The sequence below is a fragment of the Cupressus sempervirens genome, chromosome 9 (assembly GCF_028749045.1).
Source record: "Cupressus sempervirens isolate cs-2001-9-10 chromosome 9, ASM2874904v1, whole genome shotgun sequence".
Lineage (NCBI taxonomy): Eukaryota > Viridiplantae > Streptophyta > Pinopsida > Cupressales > Cupressaceae > Cupressus > Cupressus sempervirens.
In genome coordinates this window covers 201,802,567-201,824,107 of record NC_143126.1, presented here as the reverse complement: position 1 = coordinate 201,824,107, position 21,541 = coordinate 201,802,567, and the positions used below count along the sequence as shown (strand labels likewise).

The following is a 21,541-nucleotide window of genomic DNA, read 5'->3' as shown; positions in this document are numbered from 1 at the left end:
CTCCAAGATGGCAGGATCAAAGCTCTAGTACCAATGTAATAACCCCAACCGGTTATAACTTCGACAAACACCAAATTCTTTTATAATTCAGTTCTTTGATATTTTGTCACACACTTTGCAAGCAAGCTCTTATACCACTGTAATATCCTCTGCAATTCTGATTTTTATTTCGTGATTGCTAACATGGGAATTTCGTCAAACACTTTGCACACAATGGATATATATTGCAGATCTAAATTCTGATTTCTTTCCCAATGCCAAACTAAAAAAGATATGCTTGCAAACTCCAAATGACTAACAAAAAATGTTTTTGTATTTTTTTTGAAACATAGAGCATTGACCATAAATGAGAAAATATGCATCTACATCAATAAGACATTAGGGCAACAAATTCTGATCTAAAACTTTGATATAAATAAGACTACAAATGACTTCTAAATTGTTACACATGCCCTAAAATATTCAAATCTATCCTCCATGCAATACAAATGAAATAGATAGGAACTTGGAAAACTGCTTAAGGAAATCTGGATTTTTAGTTTTTACTGTAGCAAGTTACTATAGCGAAGACACTATAGCAGCGTCACTGTAGCAGTGTTACTGTAGCAAATCGGTACTATAGCAAATCGGTATTGTAGCAATATCTGGCTTATTCCTTCAATCTTACTCCACAAATTTGGCCCTAGGCCACAAATTTGGCACAATGAAAAGACTGATTTGTCTTCTCCAACAATCGCAACCCTTCAAAAGATATTTCACCACCTCAATTATGCAAATCAATGGGAGTGTTCATTCCCAACGATCAATGTAGCAACTACAAAAACCCTTGGCTCCACAAGTTATTCGGTAGAGTAGATAGCAACACATTCGATGCTCAACAATGAGGTTACCCTCCCTATTATTTTTTTCCTCCAATAGATGGACCTTCTTCTAGAAGAAATAAAATTATATTTAATTCCTCCTTCTAGAAGATTCATTTAATTTATTTATTTAACTTTAGTCACTTTTAATTAAATTAATTAAATATAAAGTCACCTTTTAATTTTAATTTATTTAATGACTTTATAAGAAATTAATTTAATCAATTTCTCCTTATTTCTCCACTTAGACTTCGGAGAATGTAAAGGCTAAGAACTCCACTAAGATGCTAAAAAGATGGGGACATTACAAGTTCAACCTCAAACCCAAGATGAACTTGAACCAATACCCAAACCCAAATTCATGAGTCCAGTAACTTCGTTTGTAATATCTACATCGTCTAAAATGTGAAAGGCATTAAGCAAGGTGCAAAGAACCCCGAATGGAAGTATTGAACACCAGGTGCAATCAAGGGTACAATGACCCACAATTATCGTGGATTTATTATGAGAAGAGGTATCAATCACCTCAAATATCAAATTTTTCAAATCATTGGTCAAGATGTCAAGTCGTGTGACCAAGTGCAGAAAGAAATGCAATCAGGAATGAATGCCCCACTTTCCAACTATGGGTAGTAGAAACAGAAAGGAAGAGGATGACCTTTACTTAAAATTACTTCTTGGAACAAAGAAAAGCACCATGAGGCCATGATAGCTGCAAAAAAACTTTTGATACCATAATAATATGACATTCAATGTGGCAAGAAGCCAATATTAGGATGCACTAACAAATGCATTGAGCATTTTGGGCATAGGGTTAGGATGCCAACTTTGATGGGCCACTATAGAGAACTGTCAAAAATACACATCTAGTAGTATAAGAGAAAATAAGAATATGCCTGTTACAACAGCATTTTATCTATAGATGGAAGAAGTATGAATGGTTAATTTTCTAGTGGACTACAAGTGTTTGTAGAATCCATTGATGTCATACACTAAATCATGAATGGAAAGACTTTGTACTGTAAAGTTTCTGCAAATTCTGAACAAACAAACTTTACAATGCCTTTAATCTACTTTCTAAAGGTGATCTTTTATATATCTGACTTGTATGAAGTTTTACCAATAGTATAATAACTATTCTAGAAATGTTCTCATCCCTGCAATAAATTGCATAAGGCAGTAATGTAGAGGAGCAGACTGGATTGTGTATTGTGTGTTCTCTAACCTCATTCTTACCTCATACTTATATTGCACCCAAGAGGCATGCCCTTTCAAAGGACACGTCTCTTTCTAGGTCAGCCCTTATGAATCAACTATTGATTATATTCCATGATCAGCATCTCCCAAAAAATATAATTAGTTAGTAAATATACTAACAACAATCATGCAAAAGAACATTATTAAATGCTCCTAAGGAGGCCACTGATAAGGTTAATTGTCTAAGGTTATTAAAGAGGAAAATCCAACTAAGGATATTCATGCATTACAGGATCTATACAATCTGTAGTTAAGATCAGTCATGATTACCAGAGTTACAGAATTAGCAGTCCCTCTTAACTTGATAATCATACTGAGAGATAACATATCTAGAATCATCAACTAAGATGAATAAGCATAGATTAATACTCTATATCCATCTGAATCTTCTAAGCATGTGGTATCATTTAACACATGATACTATGTCATATTACTATACTTGTGATATGACTCATCACTTATACTAGTGATAACAATATTGCATGGAATGCAACATATAGGATAAAATTTGGAGAATGATTAAATTCTTCCTTTATCCAACTTGTGACTCAAAAGTACTAGCAGACCTATATCACAATATGATCCTAAGTTAAGATCTACCAGTTCACAGGATAAAATCTGGAGAATGATTAAATTCTTCTTTTATCCAAGTTGTGACTCATAGCGATAGAAATGTCTATATCACAATGTGATCTTGAACTCATCCAGATCTGAGAGTAGTTCTCTATTGTCCAATACATTATCTAAGAGACTGTCATCTCTCATAATGTCTTTTATAAAAGTGTTCATTATCTCAGAGATCGTCACGTCTTAAATAATGAATACAAATGGTGGAGCCCATAAGTCAATAGCCTGACAAAAATAATTTTAACTCAAAATTATTTCATTAATAATTAAAGAATACAAATGTATTATATTTCAACCATACCAAGTCTTTTCCTACAGTGATCTATCTTCACTCGAGATAAAGGTTTGATAAAAATATCTGTTGTTTGATCTATAGTGCAAATGTATTCTAATTTTACAATATTCCTGTCTACCATATCTCTTACATAATGGTAAGGAATTTCAATATGCTTGGACCTATCATGAAAACCTAGATTCACAGAAAACTTGATGGAACTCTGATTATCACACTGAATAATAATAGGATTCATGGGTTGACCAAATAATCCCACAAGTAACTTTCTAAGCCAAAATGCATTCCGAGAGGCCATTGTTGAGGCAATGTATTCAGCTTCTGTGAAACTCTGTGCTATTGCTTGCTTTCTACAAATCCAAGATATCATCGCTGAGCCTAAACTAAAACAGCATCTTGAAGTGCTTTTCCTATCAATAACACTTCCAGCCCAATCTGAGTCTATATACCCATGTAAGTCCAAGTCAACTTTCTCATACTTGAGCCTAAGATTAAAAGTGTCTTGTAAGTATCTCATGATGTGTTTGACTGCAACTAGGTGAATCTCCTTTGGCTTACACATAAACTAACTTAAAGCAATAATAGCATAGCAAATATCAGGTCTTGTATTTACCAAGTACATAAGAGACTCAATCATTTGTCTGTAAAGAGTAAAATCTATGGAGGGTGATTCTGTTGTCGCTTCCTTAAGTTTATGTAGATTAGTCTCCATAGGATAAGACATAGGTTTGCAGTTCCACATTCCAAATCTCTTCAAGATGTCTAATGTATACTTTCCTTGATTAAGTATGATGTTGTCAGAGTTCTACCATACTTCCAGTCCTAAGAAGTAATGAAGGAGTCATAAATCTTTCATTTCAAATTCTCTAAGTAGATCTTTCTTGCATTGATCTATAAGAAAATCATCGCCTATTATTTAGTAAATCATCAACATATAGTATCAAAATTATCATATCATCTTTATCCTTTTTATAATAGAGATTTGGATTAGCTTCATTCTTGGAGAATCCTAAACTGGAGAGATACTTATCAATTCTTTCATACCATGCCCTTGGAGTCTGTTTAAGCCCATAAAGAGCTTTCTTGAGCCTGCAAACAAAGACTTTATGGTTATGAGTTTCAAATCCTTCAGGTTGTTCCATATAACCTATTATGTAATCTTTCCATTCAGAAATGTTGTTTTCACATCCATCTGATGTACTTTCCATCCCTTTGATGTTGCAATAGCTAGGACTACCCTTACAGAAGTGTATCTGGCAATTGGAGCAAAGGTTTCTTCATAATCAATTTCCTCCTTCTGAGAGAATCCCCTGGCTACAAATCTGGCTTTATATTATTCAATGCTACCATCAACTGCATGCTTGATTTTAAATATCCACTTAGAAGAAACAACAGATTTTCCTCCAGGCCTTGGAACAATTTCTCAAACATCATTCTTAATAATGGATTGGTATTCTTCCATCACAGCATCCTTCCAAGTTGTATGTTTAATAGCATCTGAAACATTGGTTGGTTCTAATTTAGATAAATCACTCATGCTTGTTGTATAACTAGAAAATCTTTTGGGTTTTTTGCTTTCTCTGAAGGTTCCAGATGGTGCAGCGAAGTCTTGTGCTTCCTCTACAGTCTTAATAGCCCAAAGTGGTCTTTTCTTAGGATTTTGAGTTTCCTCAAGATTAAGATTTTGAATTTCATCTTCAATTTCTTCAATGTTCTCCCTCTAAAACTCAGATTCATGATTTTCTTCAGAACTAGGTATATATGTAGGATCTTCAGGACTAAGGGATCTTTTGAATGCTAAATCTTCTTCAAATATTACATCCCTACTACATTCAATGTTTTTCTAACCATATATGAAAATTCTATATGTCTTAGATGTTTCACTATACTCGACAAAAATATCTTTCCTCCCAAAGGGCTCTAACTTAGTTCTCTTTTCTTTTGGAACATGTATCTATACTGGGCACCCAAATATCCTAAGATAGCTTATATTTGGTTTAACCTTAGAAAAGGCTTCTTCAGGAGTTTTATCTCTAAAGTGGGAGTGAGGACTTTTGTTTTGGATATAAAAAGCTGACAAGAGGCTTCTGCCCAAAGATAATATTCTAAATTTTAATCAAATATAATAGCTCTTGCTACTTCTATAATTGTTCTATTCTTCCTTTCCACTACCTCGTTTTGTTGTGAGTTCTAAGGAACAGTATACTCTCTCTTAATTCCTGCTTCTTTACAAAAATCTTTAAACAAATCTGAAGTATAGTCCCCTCCATTATCAATCCTAAGAGTTTTAATTTTGTGTCTTGATAAGTTTTCACTTAAGGTTTTGAATTCTTTAAATCTCTTAAAGATTTCTTCTGATTCTTTACATTTTAAGAAGTAAATTCATGTTTCCTACAGAAATCATCTATAAAAAGTATATAGTACCATAATCCTCCAAGAGAAGGAACAAACATAGGTCCGCATAAATCTGAGTGGAATAATTCCAAAACATTGTTAGTTTTTCTAGTGCTATCATAAAATGGACTTTTGGTGTTCTTACCCAGAGCGCATCCTTTGCATATGCTTGAATTATCTTTATTCAACTTAGGTAAACTAGTAACCATCTTCTCCATAGTTGATAAGGCTTTGAAGTTTAGATGTCCTAACCTTCTATCCCACATTTCATTTATATCAGCAGCTTCATGAATTAAGGCTTGAATAGGTTCTATGTTTAATTCATACAAGTATCCCTTTCTTTGACCAATCAACTTTGATTTCTTAAATGAAGAGTTCTTAGAACAGGTCATCACTTTACCATCTATGAGTGCAACATTATGTCCATCATCTTCAAGTGTTGTAACAGAGATTAGATTCCTCTTTATTCTTGGTACATAGAGTACTCTTTTGAGATGGAGAGAAATACCTAACTTCAGTTTCAACATGCAATTCCCAATTCCTTTGACTAAATGATTGGACTTATCACCTATAGTAACTTCGTCATTAACTTCCTCTAATATTGAATCTAGTACTTCTTTGTATCCCGTAATGTGTCGAGATGATCCACTATCAATTACCCATGTTATGCTTGATACTTCATTTCATAGTGCAGAATACAATACACGTTTCTCAGGATCATAGTTTTCTTCTTTCCTAGTGATGTTTGTACAGTTTACTTGCTGTTTTGAATTCCCAGGGCAATTAGATCTATACTATCCAATTTTTTCACATTTGAAGCATTTTATTTTGGATAAATATTTCTTAGGTTTGTCATTTCTTTGATTACCCTTCTTCTTGAAGTGCTTCTTCTTACCTTTATAGGAATTTGTGTTGAGAACATAAAGTTCTTCATCTTCAGTTTTCAATTTTCCTCCTTTCTTAAGTTTCCTAGATTCTTCTTGAAGGCAATCTCCTTTAAGGCTATTGAAGTCTGGAAGATTGTCTCTAGCACTTACTCCTTGTGAGAATGTTTCCCATGAATTCGGTAACCCATCTATAGCCATAAGTGTTAGCTCTTTGTCTTCAATTATGGTCCCTATACTTGCAAGTTCATCTCTTAGACTACCCACCCTTAGGAATAATGAATTCATAGATTCTCCCTTCTTTATCTGTATATGATTTAGTTGCCTTTTTAGTGCAAGGGTTCTAGTCGCATTGTTAACCTCATATGCATTTAATAATACACTCATCATATTAAATGTTGTCTGATGTTTCATTAGCATAGGTACTATTTCATTTTTAACCTCATCTAATATGATTAGCATGGCTTTCCTATTTCCTTTAATCCAGATAGTTTTATGAGGATCAGCATCAGGTCGCTTGGATTCTTTATCAACAAACTATATTACATCATTGTCTTCAAGAATCATCATAATTCTAAATTTCCAAGCAACGAAGTGTTCTTTTCCACCAAACCTATCTTTGGGTCTGATTGTGCTAGCCATTGAAGGTAGAAGGAGTTGCTAGATATTTTAAATCCGATTGTCAATTTGCAGAGCCTAGGTTTGACTACCAAAGCTCTGATATTATGTAAAGTTTCTCCAAATTCTAAACAACCAAACTTTACAATGCCTTTGATCTACTTGGTGAAGATGATCTTTTATATATCTGACTTGTATCAAGTTTTACCAATAGTATAATAACTATTCTAGAAATGTTCTTATCCCTGCAATAAATCGCATAAGGCAGTAATAATGTAGAGGAGCAAACTTGATTGTGTATTGTATGTTCTCTAACCTCATTTTTACCTCATACTTATATTGCACCCAAGAGGCATGCCCTTTCAAAGGACATGTCTCTTTCTAGGTCAGCCCTTATGAATAAACTATTGATTATATTCCATGATCGGTGTCTCCTAGAAAACATAATTAGTTAGTAAATATACTAACAACAATCATGCACAAGAACATTATTAAATGCTCCTAAGGAGGCCGCTGATAAGGTTATTAAAGAGGCAAATCCGACTAAGGATATTCATACATTATAGGATCTGTACAATCTGTAGTTCAGATCAGTCATGATTACCAAAGTTATAGAATTAACATGTACAAATTGTTGGAGATGATGGTCCAAGAGGTATAGGTGGAGAATGTTATTCAAATTGTCACCAACAATGCATGGTCACAGGAAGACTTTTTTGGGAAAGGCATCCCACCAATTTCTACAGTCCTTCTGTTGCCTGTTACCTGATTTAATGCTTGCCAATATCAGAGAGATTGGATGGATTATAACAGTGTTCAAAAATATGAGAAACATCACAAAACTTAGCTACAATCATAAATGAGTGCTTTGTCAACAAAGAAAGGAGCTTGAACAATCAAGTGCACATGGCTTGCCACAAGATTCATTACATTGCAATCCATTGTAAGAACACCACCTTCTCTCAAGAAAATGTTTTAAACCAATTTAAGGTTCATGTCTCGATATTGTAAGAGGGCAGTAGAAAAGGTCATGAGGATAGTCTTTGATAGTGTGCTGCCAAGCAAATGGAAGCACCATTCAAAGTAACCTACAAACTTATGATTTATGATACTTGTAGTTTGCTTTTCCTTTTATCCTTTATTTTGGTTTTTTTATTTTTTTATTAATTACGAAAAAATCCAAACTTTTAGGCAAAGCAAAGCCTTGGTCAAGGTAATGCATTCAGTTGGCGAGGATAAAATATTGACAAATTATGTCAATGAGGTAGTACATATAGCCAAGAAGACTAGTGCATTATTATGGTGAAATAGGAGAAAATATTGAATCATTTGGTAAATGATTGTGGATGGACTGACTAACTCCACCAGCCAATACACTCCATGTGGTACTACTTAAAGCTCAAAAATTTATTAGCCAATCTTATAAAGCAGATAAGAAGGTTATGGTAGTCATCACCGCATCCATTGAGAGGATGACACTTAAAGAAATCCTTAGATGCAGATTAAGATGAGTTAAAAGCCCAAAAGGCTAGTGGGTGTTGTTGGTAAAATCTATATTGTAGCCGACGGGTAGAATTTCATCTGAAAGGGCACATGGCGGTTGAGTCACCCCTTCGAGAAAGTATATGTACACCGTCCGGAAGAGACTTTGGATAATCATTGTAATCATCATAATCATAATTGTAAGCATTGGAGTGCAAATTGCGTATATGAATAAAGTATCTATTATGCGTTATATCTTACTGTACTACATGTGATAAGTATCCTTTTACCCTGTACGATAAACATTTGGCACCATTGCCAATCGAACCTGGAACGAAGGAAATGTTATGAAGATTAATGCTTAATTTGCTCAGTAAGGATAGGAATAGGATAAAGGATAAGGATGAAATATGCAAAACCCAGGAAGCTTTAATTTTAACACAAGAAGCAGAGCATAGACAGAAACTTTAGTAGATTACCTACGAACAGTGAGGGGGTGAAGGGGCACAAACAGAGGGAGTGCATTCACCTAGCAGACCGAGGAATGCCAAAGAATTGCTATAAGAGACTCGACAGCGATTGAATTTGGTGAAGGAGACAAGGAAGGAGTTCCTTAACTTGTATATGCCAAGGGTAGAGAATCCAAATGGAAGGGAAGCAACTCGCACGGCTCGAAGTGCCGAAGGAGCACAAGCGTGGAGTGAACTCTTCAATCTCGATACACCCGACGAACAAATACAGGTAGAGAATGGAACAACTGCGCTTGAGGAAGATCTTTTCTCACCAAGTAACACAATTGTTGGAAGTAGGGCGGTTGTCAGAAGCAATGCGGTTGTGCAGAACAATGCAAGTGCTCAAAACATTGCGGGTACACAGCAAGTACCACAAAATCAGAGGAAAGTAACAATGGCAGGACCAAAGGAGAAATTGCCAAAGTTTAATGGCAAAGGGACAATAGATCCGACCAGAGAATGCAAGACATGTGAAACAATATGGACAGCAAATGGTGTAACGGACGAGGATAATTGGGTCTGGCAGTTTCCAGCAACCCTACGGGGTGTAGCAATTGATTGGTTTGCAGATACCGATCCTCATAAATTAACTACATGGGCAAACATTAGGAAGGAGTTCCTAGCAAAGTTCCAACTGCTAAGAGACAATAATGAAATTGTAGCAAAAATATACATTACCAAGTAGGGAAAGAACAAAACGATCCGTGTCTATGCAAGAAGGCTAAAAGAGTTGTGGGGAAGATGGAGAACCCACCAGCTGACGGATTAAAGAAACAATGGTTTGTTGAAGGGTTATGACTGGCTCTGAAGAAGAAAATGAAGATTGTACCTCCAACATCGTACGCAGATACGTATAATCGAGTGACGGACCTAGAAAGTGAACAAAAAACAAGCAAGAAGCACAAATCCTCGGACTCAAACGATTCATCATCTGAAAGTAGCAGCAACGACGAAGAATCAAGCAAGAAAGTTCGAGCGTTGTAGAAAGATATGCTACAAATGATGAAACAATTTTAAAATCTAAAAAAGAATGCTGACTCAGTGAAGGGAGAATTGTGGTGTACAGACTATAAGGAGGAGGGCCACACAAAGGGCTCCTACCCGAATAAATAATTTTGTGATATCTATCAAATTGCGGGACATTCCATAAAGGAATGCCCGTTCAACATGAAGTCAAAGGGACACCAGCGAGTGTTACTGATACAGGAAGTGTCCATCGGAACAAACACGAACAATGATGCAACCTCAGAAGGATATCGCAACAATAACCGGTGCGAGAGGGGTGGTAATAATAATAACAATAGAGGCTGGAGTTGAATACAGTACGACACAAGTGGACGGCCAATGATATAGTGTCGTGCGTGCAACCTCTGGGGGCACTTCGCCAGAGATTGTACCACGAAGGAGACGCTGCAGCTATTATGCAGATGGTGTGGTCCGGAAGACCACAAAGATTCAAAATGCCAAAAGCAGAGGGTAAATTTGTTAAGCATTGAAGCATGTGATGAGAAGATACTAGCCATTACTCATGACCAAGCTAAGAAAGCGAAGTACCCTAATGCAGAGGAAGAAAAGAGGAGGTTGCAGCAAGCATGAACGGAGTTAGAAAAACAAATGAAAATGGGAAAGTTACAAGTAAAAAACACTGTTGACACCTCGAAGAGGCACCTGGCTGAACAAAACATGATAAGACAGGTAATGCAAATAGAAGTCCCTGTATAATTAAATGACCTTACAATGCCTCAGTTACGGACAATAATTCTAAATATGACATCACTTCCGAAAGCAACAGAGGAAACAAGAAAGGACGGTAGTGGAACAACTATAGCAAACCTAATGCTACTGGCACTCACGACAGGAAGACATCTGGCAGTAGTTGAGATGGGTATCCTGGGAACAGTACTTACAGACATAATTGTGGATGAAGGGTTAGGCGTAAACGTTTTATTAGAGGATATATGGAAAAAGTTGGAACAACCTACGTTGTGGCCACCTACGTTTCAATTATTGCGGATTAGCACGAAATCAAGCCGTTGGGAACCCTGATGGCGTAGCCGGTAACTATCGGAACACAACCATTTCTATTAGATTTCATGGTCATTCCGCTAAAAAGAAAAGGGTATGATGCTATCCTTAGACAGGGCTAGTTGGTGCAAGCAAAAGTGAAACATGATTGGAAACAAAATACCTTATCCATGAAACGCGAAGGCCAAAGATTCTTAATTGACTTACACACGCAAATGATAGGTGAGGAAGCAGCGTCGTTGGATTCTGGGGGCGTAGGTGAAGGGGGCGACGAAAGGAAGAAGAGAATGGAACCTGATGAGGGAGTATCGAGACTAGAAGGACAGTCAATCGATGACGACCTGGACTCAGTAAATGGCCTACTCCATTGGCAAATGGAGAACTATGAGCTCTTTCCGAGCTATAATATATTAAGAGTTGACAAAGGTAAGAAAGGAGAGGAAAATGAATGTCCGAAGGAATTCAAAGAAGCGAAAGAAGGCAAGGCAGTTATGGCTAAAGCTAAAGGAAAGAACATACCGTATGGCTAGTAAAAGAGGAAGAATATACTGTATGAACCCAAAAAAATGAAAGATTCCACTGTACGGTACATGGTGAACAGACCGCGCGGAAAGAAGAGGTTACACCACACCATGGATTTAGTAGAAAGGTGTCAGTAGCAAGGAAAACACATCGTACGGTCTGCACAGGAAACAAAGAGGAAAGGCTTAATAAAAACTTCAGCAGTACAGAGTGAAGGCTCTAAAATCAAGAATACAGTTATTGACAACAAGGAGTGGCAGTTGATGGAATTCATGGTACCAAGTTCGAGGATTGTGATCGAAAACAAGCTTGGAGATATGGAAAGTTTGAGGGAGAGATTGTATAATTTAAATAAACTTGATGAGTGACGATTGCAAGCACACTGGGCCACGAAGGTTACACAGAACAGGCATAAGGCATGGCATGACAAGCACTTGAAGTTGAACAGATTTCAATCAGGACAACTAGTGTTGAACTATAATGGGCGCAACGAGATTAGACTAGGCAAATTTAAAATAAAGTGGGTCGGGCCATATAAAATCTGCGAAGTGGATGATAACAAAGCAATAAAATTATGGACGCTCAACAGGAAGGAAGTAGTTGATGCAGTGAATGGGTTGAAGCTAAAAGTCTATCATGAAAGAAATAATGCACCTCCGTGGATGAACAATTGAGAGACAGTATCAAAATAGTAATTATTAATGTATATATGTAAATGTAAATAATAATAAAGAATGTAAAATTGTATAGAGCAGGGATAAAAGAGTAGACTGAAGACCATATAATACACCATACGGTTGAAAAGACTTGTCTACGACTTCAATAAATCACATGTATTAAGTGTGGGAGAAGAAGATCACACCGTACAGCTATGAGTTGGAAGGAATAGATCACTGTACAACCGTACAAACAGGAAATGGAGCAAACTCGTACGGCTAGAGATACGGTACTGTCGTACCACCAACTAGGAAGCATAAAACAAAAGTATATGTACCATACGGACATACGGACTTCGAGAGTCACCATACCACCGGTTTAGTAGACCGTACGGCCTTGGAAGGAACAGTTAGTAGGCTATATAAGATCTATTGTACGGCCAATTGAGGTGACCGTATGGTCTCAAGAAAGTACGGCCAATAGAGAACAAAAGATAGAGAAAAGCGTCGTACAATAAAGAGGAAGCATACAAGAGATAGAGACATCACCGTACGGCCCTTTGAGAGAGGAGGCGACAAAAAGCAAACCATATGGCAAGGGAGTCAAAGAGAGGAGACGATAGGAAGCAGACTGTACAGCCATACAACACAAGTAACACAATTACCGTATGGTAGTCTGTACGGCTCTGGAAGAGCACCGTACGGTCAGCTATAAAAGACACATTATTGTATGACCATTGTTAAATGAGGTAGAGGCGACCATATGAAATACACTATGGAGGCAATACATTGTGTAGCCATACATTGTACAATATTAACAGCAAAGAACCACTATACGGAGCAACAAAATATCTTACACCAGTTCAGATACAAAAGAAGACCACTGTACGAAAATAGAAGAAGGGTGATAAGATGTTCTAAAAAAATTAAAATAAAAAACGACAACAAATCAAAATAGTTCGTAATGAATAACATATGGTGCCGAAAGGAAAGACATAAACAAGTAGTGAAGAAAACATAAGCGGTTGGCAGAAAGAGTATGGGATCAAAAGAAAATATCAAAAATGGTGTGTTCCATGGACTTTTGTGTGGGTTTGAGGGTGCTAATTTGGTCTTGGCAACCGGGCGCTCCCTCTCAACCCCACCCTGTATCGTGACAAGGAGTGCATCTGGGGTAGAGCCCCAGGACCCCACGGGGGCACTGCCCCTCGACCACGCTGGGGGCATTGCCCCCTAGTCCCCCGGTCAGTTCAATTATCAATCGTGGGAAGTGTGACCAGTTAATGAGACATAGAGATGCTACAGGCATAGAGTGTCTGTGTGCTAGAGCTGCAGAGAGCACTGGAGCAAGCTTTTCGAGAGAGATGCTACGCTTTGAGGCACTCAGAGTAGGTGTTGGACGTGAGGCTATCTTGGTGGATGCATAGAGAGCTCAGGAGGAGTTGACCGTCCAGTTGGAGGTAGTAGAGCGACACTTAGCTCAGCATACCTAAGCATTGGAATTAGAGAAGGCAGCATAGGTAGCTATCAAGGTCAGATTGGCTAAGGAGACAGTAGTGTGTTAGCAAAGGCTACAGATGCAACGTGTTTTGGAGACCAGTTTGGTGCAGGCACAGGAGGAATGTGAAAGTGATGTGACGGAAAAAAATCTATCCTATTATAGTTAGTTACAGTTAATGTATTCCATTTTGTTAATATGTTTCGGTAATTTTGTAATTGTCGTCCAGAGATGACTTTTCTTTTTGGGGGGATGATGTTGTTGGTAAAATCTATATTGTAGCCGACGGGTAGAATTGTATCCGAAAGGGCGCGTGACGGTTGAGTCACCCCTTCGGGAAAGTATATGTAAATCGTCCGAAAGGGACTTTAGATAATCACTGTAATCATCATAATCATATTGTAAGCATTGGAGTGCATATTGCGTATAAGAATAAAGTATTTGTTCTGTGTTATATCTTACTGTACTACATGCAATAAGTATCCTTTTACCCTATATGGTAAACTGTGGGGGCTCTTGTCTTCATCTCTGTGCATTGAAAGGAGAGCAATAGATCAATTAAAAAGAGAAAAAACAAGTCCTTATCGTATGTTTATTTGATAAATGCAACTTTAGCTTTAATATTACAAATGCAAAACTTTACTTGATACATAATTGTTGAAAAAATATTTATCTTATTTGTAAATTTATGGTGGAGAGATTATGGTACTCAAAGGCCAAATATTGGAAGGCTAAAAACTACTGTTTTTTGCAATCCCAAATGCACTGTAATGTCCCCTTTTGTACTATGGTAGGAAATAAGGACAATTACCTGGACTCCCCTTTTTACAATGTGATTTGAACGCAATTTAAAGCAAGTAATACAGTGATCAATTGCTATTTCTGATATAACTAATATATGCAAATTGAAATGATAGCAAAATCTGATATACAATATATTATATGCCAGGAATATTATTTTATCACTTACAGTGCTAAAAATGTGATGCTGAATCTGAAATAGTCAATAAATTTGTGCAATCAATTATATTGCTTTCAGCAATGGCTGTGATATCTGATAGGACAGATTGAATATGCAAATTAGATATTATTGATAGAAGAGATATGTGAAATTCCGATTATCAATGAGATGCTTGCACTCAATAATGGATGCTGTGTCTGATGTATATTCCTTTGTCTCTGCAATCCTCAGGTGTCGTCTCTGATCTGCACTAGACAGCTGTGCCAAAAATGCCAATGGCAATTTGCTCTAAACAGAGCAGATCAGATATGGATAAATAAATAAAGAGAACACTATTCAATAATACTCGAATCAATCATCCTCAACCAATCTATATATCCTCCTCAACTGATGGTTGTGTCTCTTAGACTTCAAATGACATGTCTTCTTCCTTTCAAGAGATCTCACCTTCTCAATTACTCAAAATCAGTTCTTCATTATTGTGACTCTTCTGCTCTTATTGATCTATCATCAAACTTAATCACATGTCTTTAAGGCATATCCCTTAGTCATGATCAAATGTCTTCATTAGATCGATAACTATTGTATGGGAATCACAGGCATTATTATGTCCTGTTACCCAATCGCTGATAATGTTTGTGCCTCTTCGTAACCAATATTAATTAGCTTATGATCAGTAGTTTAGCATGCTTGTCTTAACCAATATTAATTAGTTTATGATCTGTAGTTTAGTGTGCTTGTCTTAACTGAAACCTTAGTTATTCATTGATCTCTTTATCGACTTATTATACATCAAGTCAATCTTCACTATTAACGTCCACCCAATATTTATCAATCAACATTTGATTATTATCCTTGATGCATATTAAAATGTTATAAATCTATATCATATACTGCCATCAATTCTGTAACTTATTAGATTATCATATGAATCACTTTACTCTTGGTATTGCCGTCCATGTTTATTATCCACATATAGAATTGTCTAGTTAATGAGCATGCTCTGCACAATCGGTACAATCCATGCTTGGGATCTTATCCTATGAAACCATGTTATTTATACGACTTCACAGCTTCCTCAACTTTTATTCTCTAAGTATACTGGCTTCTACTAATTCTACTAACTGCTACTGATAATGGGGCTCAAGGACTGTCACTCCTTGTCCATGCTTGCATTGTATTACTCTTGATGAGAAGGGTTCAAGAATGGGGATATTACATGCGATTTTCAGTGTGAGCTCAATTGGAGCATGTTTGAGCCTTTATGATAATTCACAGTCACACCAAGATAAGGAATAGATTGACCTAGACGCACCTCAATGACCTTGTCTCTGTTCAATATAACAATTTCCTCCATGCTTAAAGTGGAAGGGAAGGAGTCTCATAATGCAATTCACTTGGATGACAGTGATCCATACTTGGATTGGATTGCCAAGGTTATGGATGTCATGTTCATCAATGAATGTCTAATTGAAATGGAGAGAGGGAGCAAAAACAATGGAAGCAGAAGCATTGGGTGACAGTGTACTTGATTATTCATTTCACTCTTAACAAGGATGACTCAGATTTACCTTCTAGTTTGAAGCTGAATACTACTAGGGTGAGGAGGAAGTTGTAGTCTATATTTCTAAAATATTTAAAATTTTGTATCTTAAGTCTTTGACAGATATGATATGTAAGACTTGTGACAAACTGACAATCAAAACAGACTAACACATTCTCTAAATCTATTCATTTTGTTTCTCATATGTCACTTATTTATGTAAATTATTTTTATATTCTTTTATTTAGCAAGCTACTTTCCAAATCCAATCTGAGTCAAATTTCTGGGTGAGTTTTGAAATGTAGTCTATAAATTCCCATGAGGTAGACAAAAGAACTTATAACATATTCTCTAGATAGTAGCCTAGCCTGATAGCTAACAATTGGTATTAGTCGATAGTTCTATAGTATCTTTTCTTGGTGTGACAATTAGAGGGCATATTATTGGATCCCTAATTTTGTAGACCATCTTCACCAACCTTAAGTTATCTGTATCTAGTTTTCTTCTCATTTCATCCTCAAAAAGTCAGAGGTGAGGCCACTTTTCTAGAACACAGAAAGGGATTTTATTGTGGCAGGGAATTTCATAGGTTTCTACACGATATCCAGGTTTATGTTTGCGTTAAACTCTGACTTTTCTTGGAAATAAATTGTAAATGTTGATTCTTGAGAAAATTTCCATGTCTTCCCTTCTTGCTTGCATACAAAGAGTAGCATCATGCTCCAATCATCTTGATGCAACGTTTTTGACATACTAAAAGTATAAATTTTCATTCCAAAAAGGAAACTAATTTTCAAACACAACGAAATGATATCTAGCTATACATCATTCCAATGTTCATGAGTAGGAATGAGATTACAATCACAGCTAATCAGATACACAGGAGCTTAAAGTTTTTCTCACTCCATACAAGAAAGTAACAATTTAGAGCTATAAATGCTCAAAATGAACATAAATTTCTTCTAAGAGCATATTTCTTAACGGAATGGAAGTATAGAAGAATGCTTTGATAGATATTCATGGAAAAATGATATTTAAAAGTTTAGGAAAAAAATAGCTTGTATGTCTGAATCAAAATTTGTTTCACGTAGATTTGGAATCCAGCCTGCAAACTAAAAATTAATCTGCCTTCTCAACAACAACAAAAAAGGTGAATTCAACAAAGCAAAATGATCAAAAACGGCATGACATGTGGGCATGACTGATGTGTACCTTTTTCTTTCCAACCAATGGATCATCCTGATTGGGTTCAGGAAGCATCAATACAACTCCATTTTCTCTTTTCTCTTGTACCAATATCTGATTAACAAATAAACTTTAAAAGTTAATGCAATTAATTCTGATCCCATTGTAGGTCTCCCAGTCAGTTACAAAACATGGATATTCAACATAATGGAAATAGGCTTTATTAAAGAGACTGTATAGCTCACTTATATGAAGTCTTTCCTATTATCAATCAGGTCTTAAAGTCAAGAAGTCAATGCATCAAGTGCAAGATATCTAACAGTAATACATGAATGAAAAATTTACTGTGCATGTAATATAAGAGAGGAACAAATACTTGCAATTCTACAGTAAACATTGTAACTGTGAATCTCATCACTCACTTGGTATATATAAAATAAACGCAAGGAAGAGGCATGGTGATACCGCATACAAGCAAAGAACCCTCTTCTAGAATAAGTCAAAATAGCACTACCATTTTGGCCAAAAAGCCCTAGTTGAATTAAAGGCCCCAGAAAAGTTAATTCCCAGGTATTGAGGACTGTAATGCAGTAATGATACATGATACACATGGCAATTGTCAATGTCCAACAATGCCCCTGTCTCAGGAATCCCTGTTTAAAAAGATCCTCGTCTTATTTGAAAAAAATGCCCAGGTAATGGAGGACTCTAATGCGGTAATAATACATTATACACATAACAGTTGTCAATGTTCAACAATGCCACTGCCCAGGAATCCCTGTTTCGAAAAATTCCGGTCTTATTTTAAGAAAGATAGATCACCCTCCATATGCATGATGTCAGCCCATCCACCAATAAATATGTACACCTATTATTTGTTCTAAGAGAGGGAATGCCCAACTGAAGTAAAAAGGTTGGAAAAGAAGTTCAGGCTATGGTAGAGTGCAAAAGCCCGTTTTAGTTGTCATAGATGATAAAAGGTTGAAGGGTAAGACACCCTTCTACTCCAAGAAAGGTAAATCTCTCTTAAAATATTTGAACACTCGCAAGCAAAAAGAGGGTGCTGAAAAGGCCAATCAAGTTAGTGCAAACAGTGTACCATTCCTTCAATAAACCAAGTCAGTATCTGGAGAAGACTATCAAGAAAGTTTGGGCCTCAAGTAAATTGCACTGTAATCCAAAGTTCTAGCCTTTGTTTTCTGATAAGAGATATTGAGATCCGGTCACCAATGTTTAGGCCCTATTTTCCTCTGGGTCAGTGGATCTAAAAATTATGTTCTATGCCCTTGGACTTAAAAATAATTGACCATATGTATATATTTATAATTGATACATATAGCCATATTTGTAGAGGGATCTTGAAAATCTGTAGTATCCATATCCAATATTGTCTCGGTTTCCATGTAACTCCGGGGTTGATTGATAAGTAGTTCATATCAAAAGGGGACAACTCTTCTTATTCATTTCAGCTCTTCTCAACTTGTCTCACTTCATCATGATGTAAACATACTGATGGAGCAAGAAGCACAGAAAGCTCCAAAGAACAAGCCTATCAACATAAAGCGCAAACACATAAACACTCACATTTAGAATCTTGAGAGACCAGACATGTTTCAAAATCACTTCCTTATTGAATATAAGCTCGAAGTGCATCCTTTTGTGAGGTTGGAATTCCATTAGGAAGCTGCGAATGAACAAAAGACTTAGTTAGAATTCCAGCTAGGAGCTGAAAATGTTATTGAAGGGGGTCAGACTCTTTTTTTTGAAGCTTATCCCTTAACCAATTGCAGCTCACGGTGTATGAATTACTCTGGTTTCAAAATGACATCCAACTTTTGATATATCTCTTAAGAAACATTTCTTTGAAGTGACGTGTCTTTCTTTTTACTAAACACCACCTTTGATTTGTTTCCTTGCTGATAGAACAAATCCCACCGTGCTTCTTCCTAATCCAAATGCACCTTATTATAATGAGCCACTGTTTTAGTTTTGTTAACAGCATCATTGGATCGCACCCCCTTGAATACATGGCACTGACTTTTCTTATAAAATCATACTTTAATTTGCTGAAGTTTTCCTCACTAAGCCTCATCTTTTGGTTACTGTTCTTAATTAGTGTTATCCTTAATCCTTGGTAATCATCATCTTGCTAATATTAATTACTTCATTGATCCTTGTCATACTTTAGAAAGATCATTGCCTTTGTTGTGTATATTCTCAAAGTCTCAAACAAAATCACAGCCTTAATACCAATAACATCTTATTTATCACTGCATTGTTTTTAAATCACTGTCTGTGCAGAATGTTTTATACATTGAATTGCTGAATGCTTACTTTCATCATTGCTCCTTTAATGTACTGATTTGTATGGATTGAATGGAAATATCACACATTGTGTGGGAAGTAATACAGATTCCTCTTCAATATACATATTTGTAAGGGCTTTCATGAGATGGAGGCATTCTCCCAAGTTTCAACACATACCATTGGGATTGAGAGCATAGGCTGCCATAGGAAGTGGTGTCGTATGCATTCCACCATCACATCACAATGGACCTAAGATGCTCCAAATAAAATCCCAAAGTAGGGGTCCCTGCTATGAATTGCTTGTCTAATATGTCCAAGCATGCTATCAAAGGTCTCATAAATCTCTCCAAGGTTAGGAGAGTCAGTTTCAGCATATCTGATCACTTGCACAGTAGACTCAATGGAAGAGCATACATAGCTGGAAGTGCAAATAAGTTACAAAAATCAAAATCATCAAAAAGAGTGGATATGTTTCACAAGTTAGATGTTATGGTAAATCGATGTTGCTATAGTTGTATTAAACAAAGGAGATGAAAGCTCCTTATATAGATGTACAAAGACGATGTTTCTAAAAGAAACAATCGTGAACTAACATGCAAGTACATACTAAAAAAAGTGTTTTCCAAACCACTGACCTAGTGGATCTCTAAATATATGTTCTACACCCAGTGTATCTTAGTTAGTACATGCAAGTAAATACTCAAAAATTAGACTTTTGATGCAACCAAGAAATCGCGGGATAAAAACCCTTAACCAGGCTTCCGATTTCAAAGAAAAATCCTCGAAGACGAACCACATAAGCTTCATAAAATACCTCTAATGATTTTTATTTCTAAAAATCAAAAAGAAAATTTCAGGAAAAAAAATTCCAAATCAAAAGAGGCTCAAATTTTTCTTTAAAAATCTGTCAAATTTTATGAAATCCCATTTACCTGCTTTGATACCATGTTATGGTAAATCGATGTTGTTTTAGTTGTATTAAACAAAGCCGATGAAAGCTCTTTATATAGATTTACGAAGACAATGTTTCTAAAAGAAACGATTGTGAACTAACATGCAAGTACATACTAAAAAAAAAGAATTTTCCAGACCACTAACCCAATGGATCTTGAAATATATGTTCTACAACCAGCGGATCTATGCAACAAACATGCAAGTACATACTCAAAAATTAGACTTTTGCTCCAACCAAGAAATTGCGAGATCAAAACCCTTAACCAGGCTTGCAATTTCGAACAAAAATCCTCGAAGACGAACCACAAAAGCTTCATAAAATACCTCTAATGATTTTTATTTCTAAAAATCGAAAAGGAAATTTCAGGGAAAAAAGTTCCAAATCAAAAAAGGCTCGAATTTTTCTTAAAAAATCCACCAAATTTTACGAAATCCCATTGACCTGCTCTGATACCATGTTATGGTAAATCGATGTTGTTGTAGTTGTATTAAACAAAGGAGATGAAAGCTCTTTATATAGATTTACAAAGACGATGTTTCTGAAACAAACAATCATGAACTAAAGACAAAAATAAAAACTACCTAATAAACTAAAGACTAACTAAGATGACCATTACAGAAACCTTATAATTTCCTAATATTAGAAACGAACATTAAATTAGCATTTTGAGAATTAAATGATAAAACCAACAATGCCAATTTTCTTAACTCATTGTGGACCACCAATCATCTTCAAGAATTTTTTAATTCACACTTCTTCCCTTCGGTGTGCCTACCTCATGCCATTTAATCCACTCTACACTAACCACCATTGATTGTCTTGACCTTGTATAATAGTTTCACTACAACAAAGGGCCAAGCTCAATTGAAGATCAAGGGTCAAGATTCAACCCTACAAACCCTAACTAGGGTTGCCAAATTTACAACCAATCACATAAGGACACCACATCATGGGACAATGAGA

The 21,541-nt window shown here is 36.1% G+C and overlaps 1 protein-coding gene across 4 annotated transcripts in view; it reads right to left on the bottom strand.

The window, feature by feature from the left end:
• Positions 1-21,541, bottom strand: part of LOC149538187 (SET domain-containing protein) — a 190,685-nt gene that overhangs the window by 141,267 nt on the left and 27,877 nt on the right. For all 4 annotated transcript variants that reach the window (XR_016356006.1, XM_089799579.1, XM_089799581.1 and 1 more), the window contains exon 2: positions 17,344-17,430. Coding sequence is in view for 3 of the 4 variants with exons in the window: in XM_089799579.1 (XP_089655705.1) it covers positions 17,344-17,430 (87 nt within the window). In the remaining variant the exon portion in view is untranslated. The remainder of the gene's footprint in view (positions 1-17,343; positions 17,431-21,541) is intronic.